Source organism: Alexandromys fortis, unplaced genomic scaffold (assembly GCF_014885135.2).
Source record: "Alexandromys fortis isolate MF-2015 unplaced genomic scaffold, M_Fortis_MF-2015_v1.1 scaffold_27, whole genome shotgun sequence".
NCBI classification, from domain to species: Eukaryota; Metazoa; Chordata; class Mammalia; order Rodentia; family Cricetidae; genus Alexandromys; species Alexandromys fortis.
This window is the reverse complement of record NW_026067952.1, coordinates 2890055-2911466: the sequence shown is the minus strand read 5'-3', so window position 1 is coordinate 2911466 and position 21412 is coordinate 2890055. Positions and strand designations below refer to the sequence as shown.

Genomic DNA, 21412 nt, shown 5'->3' with positions numbered 1-21412 from the left:
CCATCATTTAGAGAATGCATTTGTGTGCCAGGCAAGTTGAGACTTTTCTAATGCTCTCATGACTGAGCATTAGGAACTACTGTCTGCATGTTGGGGTGACACTGAGACATAGCGACAGTAAGGAGTTTGCCTGGGTCACCCAGCAGGGAGGTCGTGTTTAAAACAGCCAGAGGCTACCCATGCTGGGTTTAGTTGTCCTTTTTTTTAAGACAGGGTTTCTCTGTTTATCTCTGGTCATTCTGGAACTTACTCTGTAGACCAGGCTGGCCTCGAACTCACAGAGAGATCTGCCTTCCTCTGCCTCCCGAGTGCTGGGATTAAAGACATGGGCCACAACTGCTTGGCTTCCCATGGGTTCTTAATAATTAGTAGAGGCACAGGAAGGGGAGCGCGCCCAGCTGGTAAACTGCTGATCACAGAAGCATGCAGACCAGAGTTTGATCCTGAATCCAGAGGTGTCCAGTGTCGGGGAGGCAGAGACAGGAATTTCCTGGGATTCAGCTGCCTGCCAGTCTGGGAGCTCTAGCCCAGTCGGGTCAGGCAGAATCCCATCTCCAGCAAACAAAGACAAATGAAAAACCCCAACAAGGTGACGACTCTTGAGGAACAGGGAAGGATGCCCGAGGCTGATGTCTGCTTCCATCTACGTCAACACATGTGTGTTCACATGAACATGCAGCCCTCACATATATGCACACACGAGAGGAAAAAGAATAAGGGGCATCATTGCCATTTAACAGATGGGAGAACTGAGGCCAGGAAAGACTGGAGTACTTTCTTACAGCCGAATAGCCAGTAGACAATGAGGCCCAGGTAGATGCTGGAGGCCACAGCACTAGACTCTAAGGTCAAGATCAGGAGTGTGGTTGGAGCTGGTGCCAGGAGGCTTGGTGGCTTTCCCTCGGCACCAGGAGGATTGGTCACTGTTGCCCTCTGGTCCTTTTTTTTTGGCCTTTCCAAGAACTGGTCCGGGAAACCACAGCTGGCCACCTGGCTCTGCTGGTCACCAAGAATGTGTCCATGTTTCCTGGGAACCCTGAGCGCTTCTCCGAGGGCAGCATCGATGTGTGGTGGATCGTACACGATGGGGGCATGCTCATGTTATTGCCCTTCCTGCTGCGCCATCACAAGGTTGGTGTACATGCATGTCTGCGGTGTGGGGAGGGCGCGTGTGCCTGCAGGATGTCCGTAGGGAAGCTCGGGGCTCTGGCCAGCCTCCATGATTGCCCTTCCTGGGGGTTCTGATCATCTCCCTTATCAGGGGTGTTGGGGAACCGATGTGTCATCCCGACAAGCACACTGCTGCAAAGGAGGGACACTTAATACAGGGAGTGGCCCCTTAGTGGAGGCGCCCCAGACCTGAGCAGGGGAATCTGCAGATAGGGATTGGGTGCCAAGAGTCTGCAGGAGGGGTCTTTGGCCATGGGTCTTCTCACAGCTTCTGGCTGGACCTGGCTGGATTGCCTTTGATCCTTGCAGGTGTGGAGGAAATGTAAGATGCGGATCTTCACTGTGGCCCAGATGGACGACAACAGCATCCAGATGAAGAAAGATCTGACCACATTTCTGTATCACTTACGCATTACGGCAGAGGTGGAGGTGGTGGAGATGGTGAGTCCCCAGAAAAGCCTCAAGTTCTTCAAGTCCTGCCTGCCTGCGGCTCTTTCCTCTTGGCCCCAGCACCAATCAGGGCTCCTCCGATACCCATCAGTGGAGGACGCAGGTTGCCACCCCTTAGCCTCTTCTCTCACAGAGTGGCCGCCATGTTGGAGCGTGCTCACTCTGTGACAGACTGCTGTCGGGACTCTGCTGGCCTCCAGAGAGATACACGCGTTAGACCTTTTCATTCCCAACTAGGATGCCGAGACACACAAAGGTTCAGTAATTGACTGCACAGCACTGTGAGTGGCAGAGTCAGGGTTCAAACCCAGGCAGGCTGCTGCCGGGCCTGTTCCTGGAGGGTCTCCACTCCTCTCTCCACCTCCCCAGAGGATCCACGCCTCCTGCCGTGCTCGCTAACCTGCCTACATAGCCAGACACTTAGCGCCCCATTCACAGGCATGTGTCCGTTCATCCCTTGTTCTTTTCACAAACATCTTCCCTTCTTCATTCACTCAGGTGACTAATCAGGCCGCTCGCTCACGGCTTCACCATTCACATCTTTGGTTCTGCCCTGGGCGCACAGGGAACTAGCTGCCTGCTTTCCCAGGCCGTGGCCCCGTGAGCGCAGTCCCCCGCCTCCTCCAGCCTTGGTGCCAGGGCATGTGATGGGCAGGTGCAGACTGGTGGGAGGGAGGGCTCCCAGGTTCAAGCTCCCGCTTCCCTCCTGCTCACAGCATGAGAGCGACATCTCGGCATACACCTATGAGAAGACGCTGGTAATGGAGCAGCGCTCTCAGATCCTCAAGCAGATGCACCTAACCAAGAATGAGCGGGAGCGGGAGGTAAGGGTCCCCTGGTGGGGCTCTCAGACTGTGGGACTGTACAGGTTCTGGTCTGACATCCCCGGCCATCGGCACCACCATCTTCACCTTTAGTAACCCGTATCTGCCACCACCTCCTGAAACCCTGCTCCCCTGCACTCGGACGGACGTGTGTCTTGCTGTATCTTCCCAGCCCCCTCACAGGGACTTTGGCATCGAGACAGACTTGCTCCTCTGTAGGAGACTTCTAGGCCCGAGGGAGAAGAATGGATGCTAAATATGTGTGGATGACGAGTTCTCAGGGGTGTGGGCTGCCAGTGTGGGAGACAAGGTTCATGTAACAGACTCTCGGGGTGGGGAACAGATGGATATTTAACATGGATGCTGGGTAGGAGTCAGGGGCAAGCCTCCTAGGGGATGAGTGAGTGACGGGCTTTCGGGAGTGGTTGTGCTGAGCGCCCCATGGGGTAAGTTATCTTAGGTTTCAGTCACTGGTCTTTCGGAGTACGGATAAAAGAGCCACCCCAGGGAGTGGAGTCCCTGGGGGAAGTGAGGGATGGTGCCCAGGGCTCTGGACAGAGGAGCGCCTAGAGGTGGGCGTGAGCTTGTTTGGGGAATGAGTGGCAGGTCCTGTAGGCTAGGGGGAAGAGCTGTGATTATGGGTCTCCCAGGTGAGAGAATCTGATAGATGCTTAGGGAAGTGAGCGATGGGCCCTTGAAGGATGGGGGTGTCACCCAGGCTGACAGTGATAAGAAATGGCATGCGCTGGCGTGTGCTGCGCAGCCAGAGAGACTTGGGACCAGAGTGCTAGGCTCAAGCCTTGCTGTGCCAGGTGTTAGGCTGCTGGTTGTTGGTGGCAGGAAGGTCTGAGCTCTGGAGACCAGAGGCCAGGTCAGCGATGCCTAGGTGTTTGGTCTTGAGGCACGGTAGCATTTGCAGTGTGTGCCACTCGGGAATACTTGTAACCTGGATGAGCATCAATTGTAGTAATGGCTCTTGGTAGGGTGTGGGTGGTGACCCCCAGCAGAACTGGCATCAACCTTTGTCACTCCCTAGATCCAGAGCATCACAGATGAGTCTCGGGGCTCCATTCGGAGGAAGAATCCCGCTAACACTCGGCTCCGCCTCAATGTTCCCGACGAGACAGCTGGCGATAGTGAGGAGAAGCCAGAGGAGGAGGTGAGTGGCTGGGGTGGTTTGGCTCTGGCAAGTGGGAGCTGAGCCTTTGGCTGAACGATCCCCCTCCTTCAGGTGCAGCTGATCCATGACCAGAGTGCTCCCAGCTGCCCCAGCAGCTCGCCGTCTCCAGGGGAGGAGCCTGAGGGGGAGGGGGAAACAGACCCGGAGAAGGTGCATCTCACCTGGACCAAGGACAAATCAGTGGCAGAGAAGAATAAAGGCCCCAGTCCTGTCTCCTCCGAGGGCATCAAGGACTTCTTCAGCATGAAGCCGTACGGGCCTGGGGGCTGAAGCTGGGGGTGGGGGCCTAAAGGACTTGTCGAACACGGCAGAATCAATGAGCAGGAGGGTCCTCTTCTGGCAGTCTGACGATCCAGGGCAGAACTTGCCTTGGTTTCCTCAGTTGGAGACTTACAGAGCTGGGCTAGAATGTTAAGGGTCAGGACCAGCTCCTAAGTACAGGTGTTGAAATGGAGAAGGTGGGGGGGGCTGTAAGAGTGAGGTCATGCTCACCCAGGGCAGCCGCCTTTTCCTGACCCTCTCTTTTTCTTTCTCTCTTTGCTTCTCTTTTATGTTTCCTGAAGGGAGTGGGAAAACTTGTAAGTGCGCCACTATTTTTCCATCTTCTCTTCTAGGTCTCTAGGGTCCCTACTCCACGGAACCCTCAAGGGGTGTCCCTGGCCTCTGGGGCCTCTAAATGGCCCAACTTGGAGAGATCTGGGGTTGGGGGAGGTCCCAGACTGGCATGCACCAGACTGGGTAGCCCGACTCATTCTGGGAGGGTGACCAGACTTTGCTCTTCCTGGCCTAGGCTAATGCCCTTGCCTTCCTCTCCTTTCTTCTGCAGGAACCAGTCCAACGTGCGGCGCATGCACACGGCTGTGCGGCTGAACGAGGTCATCGTGAATAAATCCCGGGATGCCAAGCTAGTCTTGCTCAACATGCCCGGGCCTCCCCGCAACCGCAATGGTGATGAAAACTGTATCCTGAACTTAAGTTTGGGGGAAGAGGGGGGTTGTTGGCAAAGGGGGTTGTGTCCTCTAGCCTGGAATGAAAATAGCAGAGCGGGCTCAGCACTGGACAGGGACACGGGCTCTGGGAAGGCACAGGCTGTCTCCTTGACCAGCTCTCAGACATGGAATTTCTAGAGGTCCTCACTGAGCAACTGGACCGGGTGATGCTGGTCCGCGGTGGCGGCCGCGAGGTCATCACCATTTACTCCTGAGGGCCAGGACCTGTCACGCCGGCCCGAGCGCGCCCGGCCCGCGGCCCCGGAGCCCTCGCCGCGCCACCCCGCCGCTGTCACCGTTTACATAAGACCCTGTGCCCGTGTCCTGGCCCCTTTCCCCGCTGCCTGCACCCGTCGGGGCTGACTCTGAGGGCGGCCCATGGGCCCCTTTTCTGAGCCCGGCCTCGCCCCGCCGGAGCAGACGCTGCAATAAAGGTGGCGAGGCGGCGTGGAGAGGAGCGGAACCACGGTCCCGGGCCCGTCCCTCCCCACGCCCCGCCGCGTTCCCCCGGGACCCTGGTCGCCGAACCCGGGCGCCCGGCCGGCCGCGCTATACATAGTGTACAGGAGACATCGCGTGTATTTTTAATGTCCCCATATTTCTGTAACTAGAAGCGCAACGGACTCCTCGCCACGGCCGCGCTCTCCCGCTGCGGGCGCCCTGGGACGGAGAAGCCCCGGGAGCCAGATTTCCCTGCGCGCCGGAACTGAGAGCCAAGTGCTTTAAGGCCTGCGCTCTCTTCCTTCCCTGTCCACGCCCTGCGTCTCCCTCTCTTCCCTCCAGTTCTTGGCAAACACAGGTGAGATGGCGGCCGGCTTCGGTGGATGCGAGCTTTCTGGCGGCAAGGAGAGCGAGTCGTCGTCTCTCCAGCGGGAGAAAACGAGGCCGACGTCCACCGAGGAAGCCCCGCCCGGTGCCTTCGCGGAGGAGCAGGCGTCTCTCCTCTGTTGGCTTGCCGCCTGCTCCCCATGTCCCGTGGCTCCTCGCCAAAGACTGAATTCGTGGAGCTGGAGGGCACCCCCTCCCCAGTTTCCGCCTTGGGACAGGCGAGGGCCGAGGGGCCAATTCCAGTCTAGAGGCCGACTCACCAGGAGGCCTGGGCAGCCTCTGCTGTTCCCTTCCTTGGTCCCCATCTGCAGGTCCTGCCTGGGGACCCAGCTGCCTCTTGAGTGCTCTGGAGCTGGGCCTTGCTGCCTAGCAGCAGGTCCTTAGCTAAGTCTCCTAGACACCAAGTCCTGGAGTAGGGCTGGAGTCACATGGGCTCCGTTGTTCCTTGCGCTTCTCTGCCCTCTTCTGACTTGGACCCAAGGCCTTTGGCTTCCCTAGCGCTTCCGCAACACCAGCCCCACTTGTGGGGAGGTGCCCTCAGCCCTTAGAAAGGCATTTGGCCCGGTTCCCTTCCCCTAGGGCACGTTACTAAGGGGATAGGCACTGCATGCTCCTTTAAGCGCCCTCTGGGACTGGGTACAGTGCCTCCAGCCCCAGGGCCCTGACCTGCGCACCTAGTTAGACATCCTGCCCACTCCAGGGCCGGGGCCACTAGCTGACCTCACCACCTCCTTTCCCTTGAGCCCAAAGCAGAGAGCTGCAGCTGGTGCCGTCCAGACAAGGTCAGGTGTGGCCAGCGGCGGGGCTGGGGGTTTGCTGCTCGGCTGCACGGCCTAAGACCCCTCTGAGATTTGATGGGGGACTGGATATTCTTCCAGCCAGTAGCCATTCAGTTGGAAGTGTAGGACCCAGGATCTGTCATCCTTCAAGACTGCTCTCCCTTGCTATGGGTCTTGCCTTTTGGGGCAAGAGAGGGGCTGCGCAGAAGGGGAGGAGGCTGTATCAACACCAATTAGGGAACCAAAGTTGCACACTACCTGGGCCCAGACTCTCCGGTTGGCAAAGGCAAAGTTTCCATTGATGAAAACAAACATCTCACATCAAAAACCCAAGTTTTCTGTGCTCCATGTGCAATATTTGTTATGAACCTTGTGTCGTTCAAGTCACCTTTAAATCACTGTAGCTAGATGTTCCATGTCCATCCAGGTGACTTTCACTGAGTGCAATATTTCAATAGCCTGGTAGTGAGAACGAGTGTCGCTTTTCTTTCAGCCGACCTATGTGCAGGGCAATGCAATGCAGTCCAAAACCCTTGTAAATAGGAGAGGTTGCAAGCCAAATCAAGAGTATTTATCGTTATTACTATTATTATTAGGCCTGCCTTTAATTTTAGTGTTATGGTATTTCGCATCCTGCCTCGGTATTGATCTTGTGTTCTTTGTGCCAATATGCAAAGGAGAGGGTCGGTTCTTTCCTTTACTGTTGAATGCTCCCATTTAATGCTTTAAGGCTTTTACTGTGTTAATTTTTTAGATACCTGTCTGCACACAATGCAATAAAAATAATTTTATTACACCCTTGATAGCCTAAGGGGTACCGTTTGGACACTTTAGGATGAAATCAAATCCACTGTCAACAGATGTTGTTTTTTGAGACATGGTCTCATGGAACCCAGGCTGGCTAGGAACTTTGCCAGTAGCCAAGAATGACTTTGAACTTCCAATACCCTTGCCTCCTTCTCCAAAGTGCTGGGGATTTTATGTGTGGGCCACCATATCCAGTTAGAACAGGACTCTTGGGTGGGAAACACTGCCCTCTCTGCTCACAGAAGAGAGTACACCAGCTTCGGGGCCCTGTGCCTGGGCCGGGACATGCCTCCTAGGTACCAGGTCACGCGGCATCCTCTGGAAGGCAGTGAGTCTCTAGAAGCTGGGACGTCATGCGAAGTCTTATAAGGGCTCTTCAAGGCTTTCAGGTTGACTAGAGATTATGCCAAACTCCTGCATGATAGGAAGCAACAGAGATGAAGGCAAAAGAGGAATGTCTCTGCCTCCAACCATTATCCACAAAGGCTCCTCGCTGCATTCTGGACACACCTGCTGATAGTCTGGCTGTCTCTACTAGAAGCAGGTGCAGAGTATGGCAGGTTTTGAAGCACGGCCTTTGCTCTGTCCATCACTAGCCCTTCTCACCAGGTGGAAAGTGCAGCACACTGAGGCTCAAGTTGGGTGCAGAGATCCTAAGGCCTCATCTTGGGGGAGTGCTCTGCAAAGAAGCGCTGCAGATATACCCAAGAAAGGTGAGCACAGGTCTGACTTTCTTATTTTAATTAAAAAGTAATTATTTCATTTTATCAACAACACAAGAGTTCCAAAGAGGGGGAAAAAAACCCACCATATAACACAAACAGATCAGAACATAAACTGCTGCCATTGGGGAACCTTGGGTTTTGAAACCGGTTTGCTCAACCCTGGCAGGGACTCAACTGGAGCTCCCACTCTTGACTGAGGGCGATCAGGCCCTCCTCTCCACAGATCTGATCCACAGGGTTCTTATGAGCAGTCTTTCCCAAAGGCAGAGGTGTTTTCCTTCGGCTCCATTCAGGGTGGCAGCCATAGCCCTCCAAGTGCCACTGACTCCAAAGTTACGAATGCTGTCTGAGAATATATCCAGCGTCCACAGTCTAACATCAAATGGTCCCTACCTCCTGCTCATCAGAAAAGAGAACAAGAGCCTGGATGCAAAAAAAAGTCTGGGGCTCAAAATAAACCACTGAAAACATGGGTGTCCATTGTCAGTCTGGAGATGCCCTCTCAGTGCTAACGCTGTGGAGAGCGAGCAGCGGGCCCCAGAGTCACAATTCGTGTCAAAGTCCTGAGTGAGGCGCTTAGTCATTTGCAGACCCTCCGAGAAAATGGGAAACTACAAAACCAAGCCAACACCCAAGGGACCATTCTGCCGCAGACAGAGTCTTCTCTTCTGTGGCTGCCATGCCACGCTTCCCCAGTTCAGAGTAGCCAATCTGTATCCTTGAGCTGGAGTTCCATTCTCTGATGGGACGTGATGACATTGCCTGCCTGATGTGTGGAGGTGACCACTGACTCCACAAATATGCTCCAAACTGGGGCAGCCGGGATTTGGTTTCTTCCTTTTTTCCTCCAAATCTACCAGGCAAGGGCCAGAGCAACCCCATTAGACAGAAGCTGAGCCTAGACCCCAGGAATACTTATTTTCAACCCAAATAAAAGCTCCAGCCCCAAAGCAGTCTGAGTTCTGGTTCTGTGAAGTGGTAAGCAACAGCCGCAAGAAGGAGTGGTGTGAGAAACCTAGGAATCTGATGTTGACCCAGAGAGTGCGAAGAACACTTTCAAACACCTCTACTTAGGATGAAGTGGGAGGGGCCAGGGGAAAAGGGGACCAGGGACAGTGGACTGGTAGAGCCTCAGTAATGCCTCTGGTAAGAGCCCATGGGGGCCTGGGGTCGCCCCACCTGTGCTGCAGTTTGGCTAACCAGGTGGGAAAGGGCAGGGCCACTCTGGATCAGGGTGTCCAGAGCCTTCTGTACACTTGGATTGTCAAAGTTAATACCTGTGGAAGATACAGGCCTCTGGCTAGCTATGCTGCTGGCAGGTGCCAGGCGACTGGAAGGCTGACCAAAGAGTGCTTGGGAAGGAGCCCCAGGCCTGGGGCCCATGTTCCGAGTAGACCCTGCCTGTCCCACAATGTTTGGAGGCTGATTTCCTGAGGCCTGTGGTCTTTGCTGAGGCTGGCTGTTTGTTGCTGTGGAAAAATTCTGGTTCTGGGAGCTTCCGGCAGCAACTGAGGGGGATGCAGAGCTGCTGTTGGCCGCAACTGTGCCACTATTGAAGAGGCTGAGGATTTTGGCCTGAAGCTCTTGCTGGGAGGTGGGGGTTGCGGCTGGAGTGGGTGTAGCAGAGGGGAGCACTTGGCCGCTCTGAAGCGGTTGGGAACTTGCTTGTGTCTTCAGCGAGGCACCCGAGGCCTCCCTGAGTGGCTGGCGGGTAATCGGGCCTAGAAGACAGAAGAGGGAGGCATCTGGTTGAGAGTGCCCCCTAAGGGCAGGAGGCCCAGCAGCCACAGGAAGAACAGCAGTCATACATCACAACAATCATACAGTACAGACAAAAGCATCAAATTCCAAAAGGGCTATCTCAGGATATGGACTACTTCACAGAAAGCAGCCTAGTGCCCAAGAAAATTGCTTGAAAGAAGGAATAAATAAATAAACAAGGGGCATCCATCGTGGCTCTCAGGGAGCCAACAACACTAGTTTACCCCCTACTAGCCCAATACAGGAAGCAGAGCTCAGCAGTGAATCGAGATCATCATTAACAGCATCATCAGCGTGCATGGCTTGTGGGGGAAGCCAATGGATGGCTCATTTCCCTTACCCACCCCAGAGAACCCTGGGCATGCCACCCTCCCACCAGAGCACGGGATGAGAGAAATGCAGAGTGAGAACTTCACCTCGGCCCTGCCACGTAGCTCACCAGGCAGAGAGTCGGCGCTGCTCCTCAAGAGCCGCTCCTTCCGCTCACGCAGGTAGTTGATGATCTTGTCTGTCTCCTCTGCAGTGAGGTATCTGTTGTCTGCCAGGAGGTTGATGAGACTCTGGATGGCTGGAGGGTGCCCCCCACGACCTCCCTCCTCAGGGCCTCCACGATCTCTTTCCTGTAGAATGGCTTCATTAGCCATCTTGGCTGCCTGTCGGGCAATTTCCTCACGTTCCTTCTCCCGACAGTTATTCTTGTAGCGCTCATAATTTCTGGCCACCAGTACCATGGCATCTGCCTGGGGCATGTTGCGATGCTCTGTAGGAGGGAATGACATAGTTATTTCTCCCATGACAGAGCCAAGTGCCCATTGTGGCTGCACTCTGCCGAGCCTTTCTCATTCTCAAAGCAGAGAAGCACTACAGAGCCAAGAAGCCTGCAGTAGAGTGAGGTGGGCTTAGTGTGGGACACACCTTCCTCCAGAGTTATTTCTTCAGTGAGATTCCTGGATCACAGACTCCTGATAAAAACCAAAGGAACACAAGAGCCTCCCACAGAGTCAAACAGACCTCGTGGGGAGCAGTCCTGCAGCCTCTAGACAGCAGCAGGAGGCTAAAGAATCTCTGTAAAGCCTGGTTTCCCGCTGTTTCTTCAGGGCAGAGCCAACACTGTTTTTAAATTCATCAGTTCAAAAGTCATGGATGAAGATCAAATTGTAACCCTAAATAACCTCCTTTTTCAATGGTGGCAACAGTCTTGGAACCTTACATAAATATCCTCACACACACTAAGGACAGCTCCTCAGAGACAAGGGACTTAGAGATTCTAATACACCCTGTGACTATGCGGGTGACAGCCAGGCCTCCAGAGATCCTTGCCAGGGTGGAAAAGGGGAAGTGAGGCTTTAAGAGCCACAATCAGGGCATGAGTGGCTGAGTCTCAATGCTTGGGCTCAAAGCACTACAAGTTACTTTGAAGGATGTTGTCCTTCCTCTGGAGGCCAGAGCTTCCTCCTGTTCTCCGGACTCCCCTACTTACTTTTCCATCACACTGACTGTCTGTGACAGTCTCTTGTCTGCAGGAGCTGCATTTCAGGCAGCAGATGCCTAAGCCAGACTTCACTGGGAGCCAGGTGTGCCTAAGTCTTTCCACGAGATGGGACACAGTGGGAGCACTGATACCAGGGATATTAGTGATGCTACAAATCACCTGCCTCCACATCAGAGCAGTTATCAGAGAACACCAAGGAAAATATGATGATCAATGTCTCCTCACAGTACAAGAAGGATCTGCCATACTGGAGCTGAAACACATCAGCCATTCACCAAACCTACTCACTTCTCACAATCAGGGCACAGAATCAGTGTGCTGGTGACTATCTCTGGGAAGTGGATTCCTTGGGCCTCCATACCTTGTGGAGTTCCAAACATGATGTTGACTGTGCAAGAGCGGTGAATCTGGTGCTGCTGGGTGATGACAATGGCAAATGGGGACCCTCCCCGGCTGACATCCTCCAGCGCTTGTGAGAGCGACACCTCTGTGTTGAGGAAGATCAGGTCCACAACCATGCCGAGATCTCGGACCTTCCGCCCCACAGACTCAGCATAATCTCTGTAAGAACAGGATCCAGATGAGCATTCCCTAGCCACATCTCAATCTGGACACCGCTGGACCTCAGCCAGCTGTGTCTCCTCCTCAGAACCTAGTGTCAGGCTTCCCCAATGGTTTCACTTGCCTATGAGCACACAGGGAAGCTGCCAGTAGGACAATATTTGACACCTGTCCCTCCATCTCATCTACTAGTTAAAGCTGACTATCACTGGGCACTATTTCTATTCAGAGTCTTGCTCTGTTAGTCCCAACCAGCTTGTTCAGACCTTGGGAGTTCATCATTCGGTTCCCTGGTACTTTAACTCGGAAAACAAGTATCATGGAGAATACTTCCCACTGAATTTAGCTCAGCAAACTGTTTCCAGAGGACCAGTCCATAAATGAACCAGAGGGAATAGTAAAAAGGGCATACAAGAAGAAATGTGAGCCATTTCATGAGTCTTAGAACATCAAGGTATAGCTCCAACACTTCCACAAGGAAAGACTTGGCATACTAAGGACTTCAGCTTCATAGCTGAATACTCTGGACCATAAAGTTGGCAGTTACAGTATGAGGTGACACCAGGAAGCATCACCAGCTTCACTTCGTGCTTGTGTCATCACAGCCTCACTTATACGGAAGAAAGTTCATCTTCACCTTTGTTCTCATGCCACTCAGATGTTTAAAATGGTAACACCTCCACTCCCAGTCACGGCAAAGACAGTGTCAGACGGGATGAAGGGGAACTGAGCACGTGGAGACATGCTTGTTCTGGAGAAGCCTGTCTGCTTCGTCATTCCAAAGGGCAGCATGTGTCACAGCAGCAGGCTCACACTCCCCAACACTGGAAGCCTGAGTATCCTGTAGGGCCTGCTAGAGTACATCCTGGGAGTTCCCAACTGGAGCCACAGGCCAGGAGCATAGCTCCAGACTTGCCCCTCCCATCAGCCTCTGCCTTCTGTCTTAAGATCTCAACAATGGAGTGGTTAGGGTGGATCTCCAGTGGGTCCTCTGCTGTCTCTTAACCCCAAGGCTGTTGTTTCTCAGGGGTCAAACCGTCATGATTTTTTTTTGTTATATGCTGTCTACCCATAAGTGCTCACGACAACAGTAGCATAAGGATGTCACCAAGAGATCTGACACAACCAGGTTTTCAATCTTTTTCCTAAGATATTTAATAATTTTGCTAAGTTTTCAAACTTGATGTTCTCTTCCTGTTGTCCATGTTCTGGATGTCCCAAGCCGCTTTTGTAACTGACATATCTTCACCTTAAAACTCTTCAGCTACTGGACACAGCACCAAGGAGTTCAGTCACACAGATCACTTTTGAGCCACTCCTTGGAGATGGTTCAGAGGGCTCCCCTGGGAGAAAACAGATGTGTTTCTGGTTTTCTTCACTCTGGTCTTTAGAAGAATCCACGTTATCCCCCAAAGCAGCCATGTTGTATGGTATAAATTGTGAGAATATTCAACCTGGAGGGAAGGCTTCACAAAACTTCTTGTAGTTTCTCTTTCATCGTCTACCAATTTATTACATTTAAAACGTTTTCATTTTATGTGGTTAAATGTCTTTGTCTGCATGTATGTCTGTGTACCATGTACCTTGTGTTCCAGGGGACCAAAAGTGGGCACTGGATCCTCTGGGACTAACTAAAGAGGGTTGCTGGCTGCCATGTGGGTGCTGAGATTGAACTCCGGTCCTCTGGAAGAGCAGTCAGGAGTGCAATGAACTCCTGAGCCACCTCTCTAGCCTATCTTCTACCACTTCAATAAATAAACAGTTCTAAGAATTTTTTGGTTTTACCAAATTCATTTTGATAGCTTTCTAAATTTTGATTTGATGCAACATTTCACAGGAAATACTTAAGAAGGAGATTCTTGGAATCCATAATGACTCTAGTAAAATTCAGATCCTAAGGGGCTAACTTGTGATTATGCAGTCCAGTGTTCCTCCCAATTGCTGGCGGAGTACTTGGAGAGGTCTTTACTGATGTCGCCAGGCTTCTTCCAAATAGGCTTTATTCTGTCAAGCTCCTTACCACCCTTTTCTTCTGCCTCTGCCATGGATCTAAGCATGTATCACGGGTTCTGCATCAAACTCCTTTCCTTTTCTTTCTCTTCTTTGTCTTCAGCCTCACCACTGCTGACTCTCATTCATTCTCCATGAAGAGTGTAATGAGACAAGCCAAAAAACCAGGGACCATTTCTTCACAACCTTCTTTATTCATCTTTGCTCTGAGCACCCAGGTGCAAAGGGACATTTGTTGACGATCCACGGGCTCCCAGTCAGCCCACCATGCCGACACCTCGGCTTAGCAGTCACAGCATGCGTCAATATCATGTCATTTCTCAGCAACCAGATATCCCAAATAAAAACCACCACCAAACTGGGCAACCACACAGGACTCTGCACTAGCCTGCACAGTCCGCATGAAAATTTTAATCCTCGACCTGGTGAAGCTGGCCTTAGGTCAGATCTCGATGACTGGGAACTGGATTAATGTGCAGCTCCTTTCTAGGTTTTAGTTTATCAGGATCTGTCGAGCTTTCATATCTGATTTTGTCCAGAGCGTCTAATGAACTTATTTAAACAGACAGTATTAGTGATCAATGATATTTACTGGGCAGTTTCTGCCTGGAAGGCAAAAATCTAAACCTTTCTCCTCCATCAGTAGGATTTTCTTAGGTATACTGTCTGGACATACTACACAGGTTCTGCAGTATAGCAGTCCCAGGGTTCTGAAGTACATCTCAAAACAGGATTTTACCATGTAGTCCAGGCCAGCCCTGAAGCAATTCTACCTTTACTCTGGAATGCAGAGACTATAGGCATGCCTCACTATGACCAACTGACACCTTTCTTTTGATTCTCTAGTCTTACCGCCAACGGCTAAGACCTGGTGTACTTCTCATCCCTTGGGGAGGCTGCTTGGGAACACAATGGGAAGAAAAGTCTGGGTTTTGATTTTAGAAATATGTTTGGATTTAAGTTCCAGGATTTATCTGTAAAGTTATAAAGCTATGGAGCGAGTTCTTTGTCTCTATCAAACTCAGCTTTTTTCTTCTAAAGCCAGAGGAACATGGCTCAGTGCCTGTCATTTTCTTCATCTTCCCTCCAACTTAAACCCTAACCTCTTCCCAGCTTAAGACTCACTCGTATGCTTTTTCTGTCACCTTTCTCACTAGGCTGAGAGCTAAAGGCAGATAGGACGACATGTTTGTTTATTACTACTGCAATCCCAGGACCTAGCCCCTCCACCTACCTCCCCCTTGCTGAATGACACACATAATTAGTGATGATAAAAATTGTTTATGTAAATCACCCAGGGGGTTGTATGGGATAAGACACTCGGGGGTCATACTGGGTAGGTACTCAGAAAATGGTACCTACTTATTTGGCATCTAGACAAGGCAGGGCAACTCAAGGCCTATGAACTCTTGCCTGATGGCTAGTGTTTTAACATCAACTTCCAGAGCCATTGCACTTTGAAATGAACTTTTCTAACTGCAAATGGCTAGAAAATATACAGATCATCTAACTACATAGGGAAACAGAACACAGCCATGGCCAAATGTGTAAGCTGGACAGAGTGGAACAGAGAGGTATCGTGGACTTTGACTCGACTAATGTGGTCACTTCAGTAAGGCCAGGCTCTGTTCCATTCAAGACTGCCCCTTATGGAAGTAGAGGAGATAAATTATTTTTCTTGACTAGACTATACTCCCAACCTTACTCGTAGATCATATGGTTCTACTGGGCTAATCTCATCGCTAAATCTATAGCATACAACCCAGCCCTAGTAAATTACAATATTCTGGACCCCTATCCAAAGTGATAAAATCAGACATAGAAGTTATTATAGTAAACCAGTTTAGTCTCACAAAAAAAAAAAAAAATCTAAGACTTCTGAAAGAATAATAATTGAAAATGGCTTAGCAGTTGAGAGCACTAGCTGAGTGAGCACAACAACCTAGCAGGTAACAGTCGTTCTAGGCTGATCAAGAGGCCCTTTCTCTGTCCCTGTCTCTCTTTGTCAAGACAGAGTTTCTGTGTGTAGCAGCTCTGGCTATCCTGGAACTCACTCTATAGAACAGGCTGGCCTCAAACTCAGAGATCCCCCTGCCTCTGCCTCCTGAGTACTTGGATTAAAGGCATGCTAAGAGGCCCTTTCTCAAAGGAACAAGGCAGGGAGTAATAGAGGGAGGGCCTATGCTATCCCCTGACTTCTGCAGCATCCATACACATATGCTCATGTGTGCACAGGAACGCGCACACACACACACACACAGAGAGAGAGAGAGAGAGAGAGAGAGACAGAGAGACAGAGAGACAGAGAGAGAGAGAGAGAGAGAGAGAATACCAAGGAGGAAGGGAAAGAGAGAGAGAGAAAAAAAATACCAGGAAAGCAAAGTCTCATCTTCAGCAGGTTTGCTAAGCTAAGAAGATACCTGTCTAGTGGAGTGATAAGCAAAACCTTCCATTTTTCTGATGCTTTTCCACACTGAGGAGAAGGAAGCACAGGTTCTTACTTAGTCTGTTTGTTGACCACAATAACAGAGCAGTCCACAGGCCTCTCAGCATCAAAGCGTCGCTGGATCTCTTCAAAATACTGACGATAAAGCTCCTCTCTACGTCGTTCCTCACGTTTCAAACGCTCTGCAAGACACCAGCAGGGAAATTGGAAGTAAGGGCTGTCCTTCCATAATGTAATTAAGACATTCTGAATTAATCCTCATATCTCAAAATTAACCATTTTTATTATTTTCTACTATCTTAAATCCACCAAGATGAAACCATGGGTGATAGGCCTTGGTCACTGTAGCGCTTTATATGATCCTCCAAGAAAGGCTGTTAACCATTTATTTAATAAAGGTAGATCAACCAATGTGGTATCTCATGCCTGTATAATCCTAGAATTTGGAAGATTGAGGCAGGAGGACTGCTGACTTCAAGGTCAGCCTGGCTTACAAATCGAACTGCAATGTCAGCATGGGCTACTTTGTTGTTGTTGTTGTTGTTTTTTTTAAAGAAAATAGAAAAAAGAAAAAAGTTGGGCAAGATGGTCTATGCCATGGAGATGGAGATAGGCCTCCACTATCTCTAAACCAAAAAGTAAATCAGCCATTGTCTATTTCTCTGAATACTTTACCCAACACTGGGCATTGCTAGCCTTTTAACTTCTGCCCACTTGGCAGATATATTTCATTACTATTCCAATGTGAATTTTTGTACTTTTTTTGAACAAACAAACCAGTCAACCAACCAAAGTACAATTTTTATAATGCCTGTGCTAGTCAAATGGGCAAGAGTGACTATACTCTGGACATCTGTAGTGAGGTCCCTCCCATCTCTTATCTGGCTAGTATAAAACAATAAGAAAATTTTGAAGACAGAGTTGAGAAACGTAGGTGGTAAAAAGTAACACCCATGCTTGCCTTTACCTAAAGAGAAGCTGTTAGGTAAGCATGATAGAGACATACAAACCCCACACTATATGCGTGGTCAGCTACCTGCAAAACAAGCAAAAAGGCAAGTAAGTCTCAGAGCCTTCACCTGTGACGTCTGCTCCTCCTCACTGCTGGACACTCTCATTTCCGGTGGGATGACCAACCTACAGGATGGTGCTAATTTGTATTTAAACATCAACATTAACATCTGTGGATTGCCTGGCTGGGTCACTAAGCCCTTTGTGTGGAAGCAGTGGTGTTAATAAATGACTCTCCCCCAGTAACAGGAACACATTGTTGCGACTTCACCTTTTGAACGAGGACCTCGTCCATCAAAGCTGTCTCTGTAGCGGTCGAAGTAAGAGTCATCCTTTCTCCGGCAGTAGTCATCAATCCTCAGATAGCGGTCGTAAGAGCCTTCCCTCCTGAAAAGTTAGGAACAATTTCTCAAGTTACAACACTGTCCTATCCAGCAAAACTCAGATGCAGAGAATACTTCAAAACCAAAGTCCCTCCAAGGTAGTCACAGAATTTTGGAATCTAGGTTTGTATGTAGGACTTGTGTATTGTCTCTGGGGCTGTGACTAAGTTAACTCATCTCACAAAATGATATGGACTTGGGATGAAAAGAGATGGAATAAAGACAATACTGGAGCAAAAGGCTGTCAGAGGAACCATTTTATGCCTTCTCATCTCTCTTCCCTCTACTTTAAAAAAAACTGTAGTAAGGGGGCTGGAGAGATGGCTCAGTTAAAGAACACTGGCTGCTCTTCCAAAGGTCCTGAACTCAATCTCCATCAACCACATGGTGGCTCCCAATAATGTATAGTGGAATCTGATGCCCTCTTCTGGCATAAAGTCATACATGCATATACATAAAATAAACGACTAAATCTTAAAAAAAAAAAACTGTAGTAAAATATGTATCAATAATTTGCCCTTTTAACATTTTTTTTCAGCAGGGTCTCATGTGGCTTGAACTTGCTCTATAGCCAAGGCTGGCTTTGAATGAACTTCCCTGCCTCAATTTCCTGTGCTGTTGTCATAGGTGTACATCACCATATGGGCATTAAACCACCTAAGTGCATACTTCACAGGCGCTACAATCCCAACGCCATGTAGCTGTGACCATTATTCATTTTGAACTGTTGGACAACCTCAAACAGAATTCTAAATCATTTGCCTGCTTTCCCCAGCCCCAGCGATCTCTTGTCTTTATGGATTTGCTTCTGCTTTCGTTTGTATAACACTGTCTTTCACAACATGGATGATTCAGATGCTTTTTTGTTTTTTTTTTTTTGAGAAAGGGCTTCTCCTCGCTCTACTGGAACTCACTCTGTAGACCAGTGTAGATGTAAGTCACCAAACAATCCCATACCAGTTTGGAATTATGATTAATAAAAGGGTTATTTACTTAAAGGGAAAACTTACAGATCACTGTCCTAGACAACAGCCCTCTTTGAGACCAGGTACAGAGTCTAGTAGCTGGAAGCAGAGCCGGAAGCAAGAGAGAGAAAGCAGGGCTACCACTGCTTTTTAAAGCAAAAGAGACCATGCCCAAGTGGGCTGGTATCTTAAAGGATATTGGTTGAAGGAGCAGAAGGAGCTCCTGCAGCAGACCAGGCTAGCCTCAAGCTCAGAGATCCTGCTTCTGCCTCCTGAGTACTGGGATTAAAGGAGTGTGCCACCACCACCACCCAGCTCCAGATGCTTTTAATAAGCACAATTCATCAATCTTTTACACATTCATCAAACTTAACGAGTGCTACTTGATAGGAATATAAGGAAATGCAAGGTCACTTATACAGAATTTTCAGTAAGTGCCCCCAAATACAACTAAGAAAAGTTGCCAACAAAAAGGCAGATGGACAAGCTTTGGACATACCTGTACAGAGGGTCTCGGGAGTCTCTTATGTCTCTGTATCTGTCATACACAGGATCTCGATGATCTCGAAAATCTCTAGAGTCTCTTAGATCACGAAAGTCCCGAAAATCCCTCAGGTCCCGAGCATCACGTATGCTTCTGCTGTCTCTGTGATCCCGAATGTCCCGGCTGTCTCTGTGGTCCCGCAAGTCCCGAGGGTCTCGAATGTCTCTGCTATCCCGGGCATCTCGGCCATTCCTGCCATCCCTGGGTTCTCGCCTTGGACTTCCTCGAATTGGAGAGCGATCACGCCTTGTATCTCGACTATCTCCAAAGCCATATGGATCCCTGTGGGAGTTAACAAAAACATGCTAAGACAAAAAATCTTTGGATGGCCAATCCTTCAGTTCTTTATAGGAGAATGCTACCTCCCTCCAAATATTTTTCTCTGAAATATAGCACACACAGTGAGAACATAACTGAAAATGTTAGGACAGTCTCCATCTTGTTAACAATAAGTCCTAGAAGGTTCCAGAACCTCAAAGATTATAGCATCAAAAGAAGTACGCACAAACAAAAGCCCAAAGTTGTGGCTGGAGTAGTAGTAGTCATCGGACTTCAGGCATTACGCAGTGCTTCTCACACATGCCAAGTTAGCCCTTCCATCGCAACAGACTTTCAAAGTGAGCGTTCTTTCCCCTACATGCTATTTCCTCCCATGATCAGTTATCTGAAAAAGACTTCATGGGTCAGGAATACAGGGCACAGTAAGGGTCAAGGTTCATAAAAGAAAAGCCAACCTTTCAGCTCTTTATGGGACAAAGTGCCACCCTTCAAATCTTTCCTCTCGAACACAGCCCTTCAACAGTGAGAGCAGAACTAGGATTTTAAGGACAGTTACCCCATCTATCACTCTGCTCAGACACAATCTCATACAAAGTAACCGGAGTACTAATTTTTACAGTATATATAGAAAACCAGTTGAAAAATCTCAACAGGACACTCAATCACAAGAGAAAAAGCGAGCAGTCTGGTATGCCAAGCTAACAGTTCTAAAATAATCAGCTCTTGTTCTGCTGCTGGTAGCAGTCTCTTTGCACAGAATCTTGTTAGGTCCTTTTCCACTATTTCCTCCTTGTTTACTGGCTCAACCTAAGTTGCTTTTATGACTTAATTCACAAACACACCTGTTTGCACACTTTTGTTCATATGGCTTCTCTATTTCCTACAAGTCCAAGTGTCACCAATCCTCACAAGCAAGCCCATGTGCCATCTTCCAGCCACTTCCTCCATGTCTGACCCACTAGCAGGATTACATCCTCCATAATGCCTGTCCTCAACTTTTGATCTTCAGCAACAGGCTTCACCACAGCTCTCGACTGCAGTAAATGACACGACTGAGAGGCACTCGGGCTCCAAGTTCTGTCTAAACCACACACGTTAGTTTCCTTCTCTGAAAGCTGGCATCAGTTCTGTCCACTTTACCTTCACTGGTACTACCCAATGCTAACTTCTAAACCAGAGTTAGAACCTTCTAGAACTCTCCTTTCTGCTCTTGCTGGAATATTTATGTAGTAAAACTCTTTTGTTCATTTCCCACAGTATTTAAATTCAATAACTAATTTCCAACACGGGTAGGAAGGGCCTGAACAATCTTGGTCCCTAACTTCCTCAACCCTGCAGCACTTCCTTCCTCCACAGTTTACTGTATGGACCGTTCATCTACACCCAGCTGAGATCTTTCCTGATCCTCTGGCGCAGCAGGATGGACCCAGATCCCATTTTTAGGTTTCAATATAGAAATATCCCCTACGCCCTGATTCTCCTAAGTTTATTTATTGATATTTGAGACAGGGTCTCATACCCTAGATTCATGATCCTCCTGCCTCCCACCGAGTGCTGGGATTACAGGTGTGTGTGCTACAACACCTGACTGAAACTCCAGCACTCAGGAGGCTAAGGTGGAAGGATCGCCATTGACTTTGTGGCTAGTCTAGCACACAAAGGGAATACAGACAGGTATTCAGTGAGGGCTACACAGTGAGACATGACTAATAAATATGGAAAAAATTACTTTCTGCTTCTAAAATGTCAAGGCTATAATTTTTGGGGGGTGGTACTAGGGGTTAAGCTCATGGTATCATGTATGTTAAAAGTGGGTGCTCTACCACTGAGCTGCATCCCACCCCAACAACTGTACTTTCTCATATTGACTATGTATTGATGGAGGAAGGTAACTGGTTAATTATAATAAACCAACTGCTTGGCCTCATAGCTTAGCACATAGGTGGGTGGAATAAACAGAATAGGATGCTGGGCGGAAGAGGAAGTGAGGTCAGACTCTGCTCTGCTCTCCCAGGCAGCTGCAACCCACGATGGACTTAGGCTAGAATCTTCCCGGTAAGCGCACCTTGGGGTGCTTACAAACAATCATTAGAAATGGGCTAGTCCAGGTGCGAGAATTAGCCTGTAAGGGCTAGAGTTCATGGGCCAAGCAGTTAAATGAATACAGTTTGTGTGTTGTTATTTCGGGCATGAGCTAGCCAAGCGGCC

At 49.5% G+C, this 21412-nt stretch overlaps 2 protein-coding genes across 3 annotated transcripts in view; one reads left to right on the top strand and one right to left on the bottom strand.

The window, feature by feature from the left end:
- Slc12a5 (solute carrier family 12 member 5) overlaps positions 1–4873 on the top strand; it is a 39527-nt gene extending 34654 nt beyond the window's left edge. Inside the window, exons 19-25 of the mRNA XM_050150976.1 lie at positions 962–1131; positions 1480–1611; positions 2337–2444; positions 3481–3603; positions 3676–3875; positions 4451–4584; positions 4737–4873. Coding sequence (XP_050006933.1) covers positions 962–1131; positions 1480–1611; positions 2337–2444; positions 3481–3603; positions 3676–3875; positions 4451–4584; positions 4737–4828 — 959 coding nt within the window. The 3' untranslated portion in view covers positions 4829–4873. The remainder of the gene's footprint in view (positions 1–961; positions 1132–1479; positions 1612–2336; positions 2445–3480; positions 3604–3675; positions 3876–4450; positions 4585–4736) is intronic.
- Positions 4874–7751: 2878 nt separating this feature from the next.
- The window catches only part of Ncoa5 (nuclear receptor coactivator 5), a 31380-nt gene continuing 17719 nt past the window's right edge, over positions 7752–21412 (bottom strand). Inside the window, exons 3-8 of one of the 2 annotated variants that reach the window (XM_050150977.1) lie at positions 18881–19207; positions 17305–17420; positions 16078–16204; positions 11367–11566; positions 9953–10273; positions 7752–9473 (exon numbers count right to left, since the gene is read on the bottom strand). In XM_050150977.1, the coding sequence (XP_050006934.1) occupies positions 8884–9473; positions 9953–10273; positions 11367–11566; positions 16078–16204; positions 17305–17420; positions 18881–19207 (1681 nt within the window). In that variant the 3' untranslated portion in view covers positions 7752–8883. Of the gene's footprint in view, positions 9474–9929; positions 10274–11366; positions 11567–16077; positions 16205–17304; positions 17421–18880; positions 19208–21412 lie in introns of both variants that reach the window. The other variant, XM_050150978.1, reaches the window with a different exon arrangement.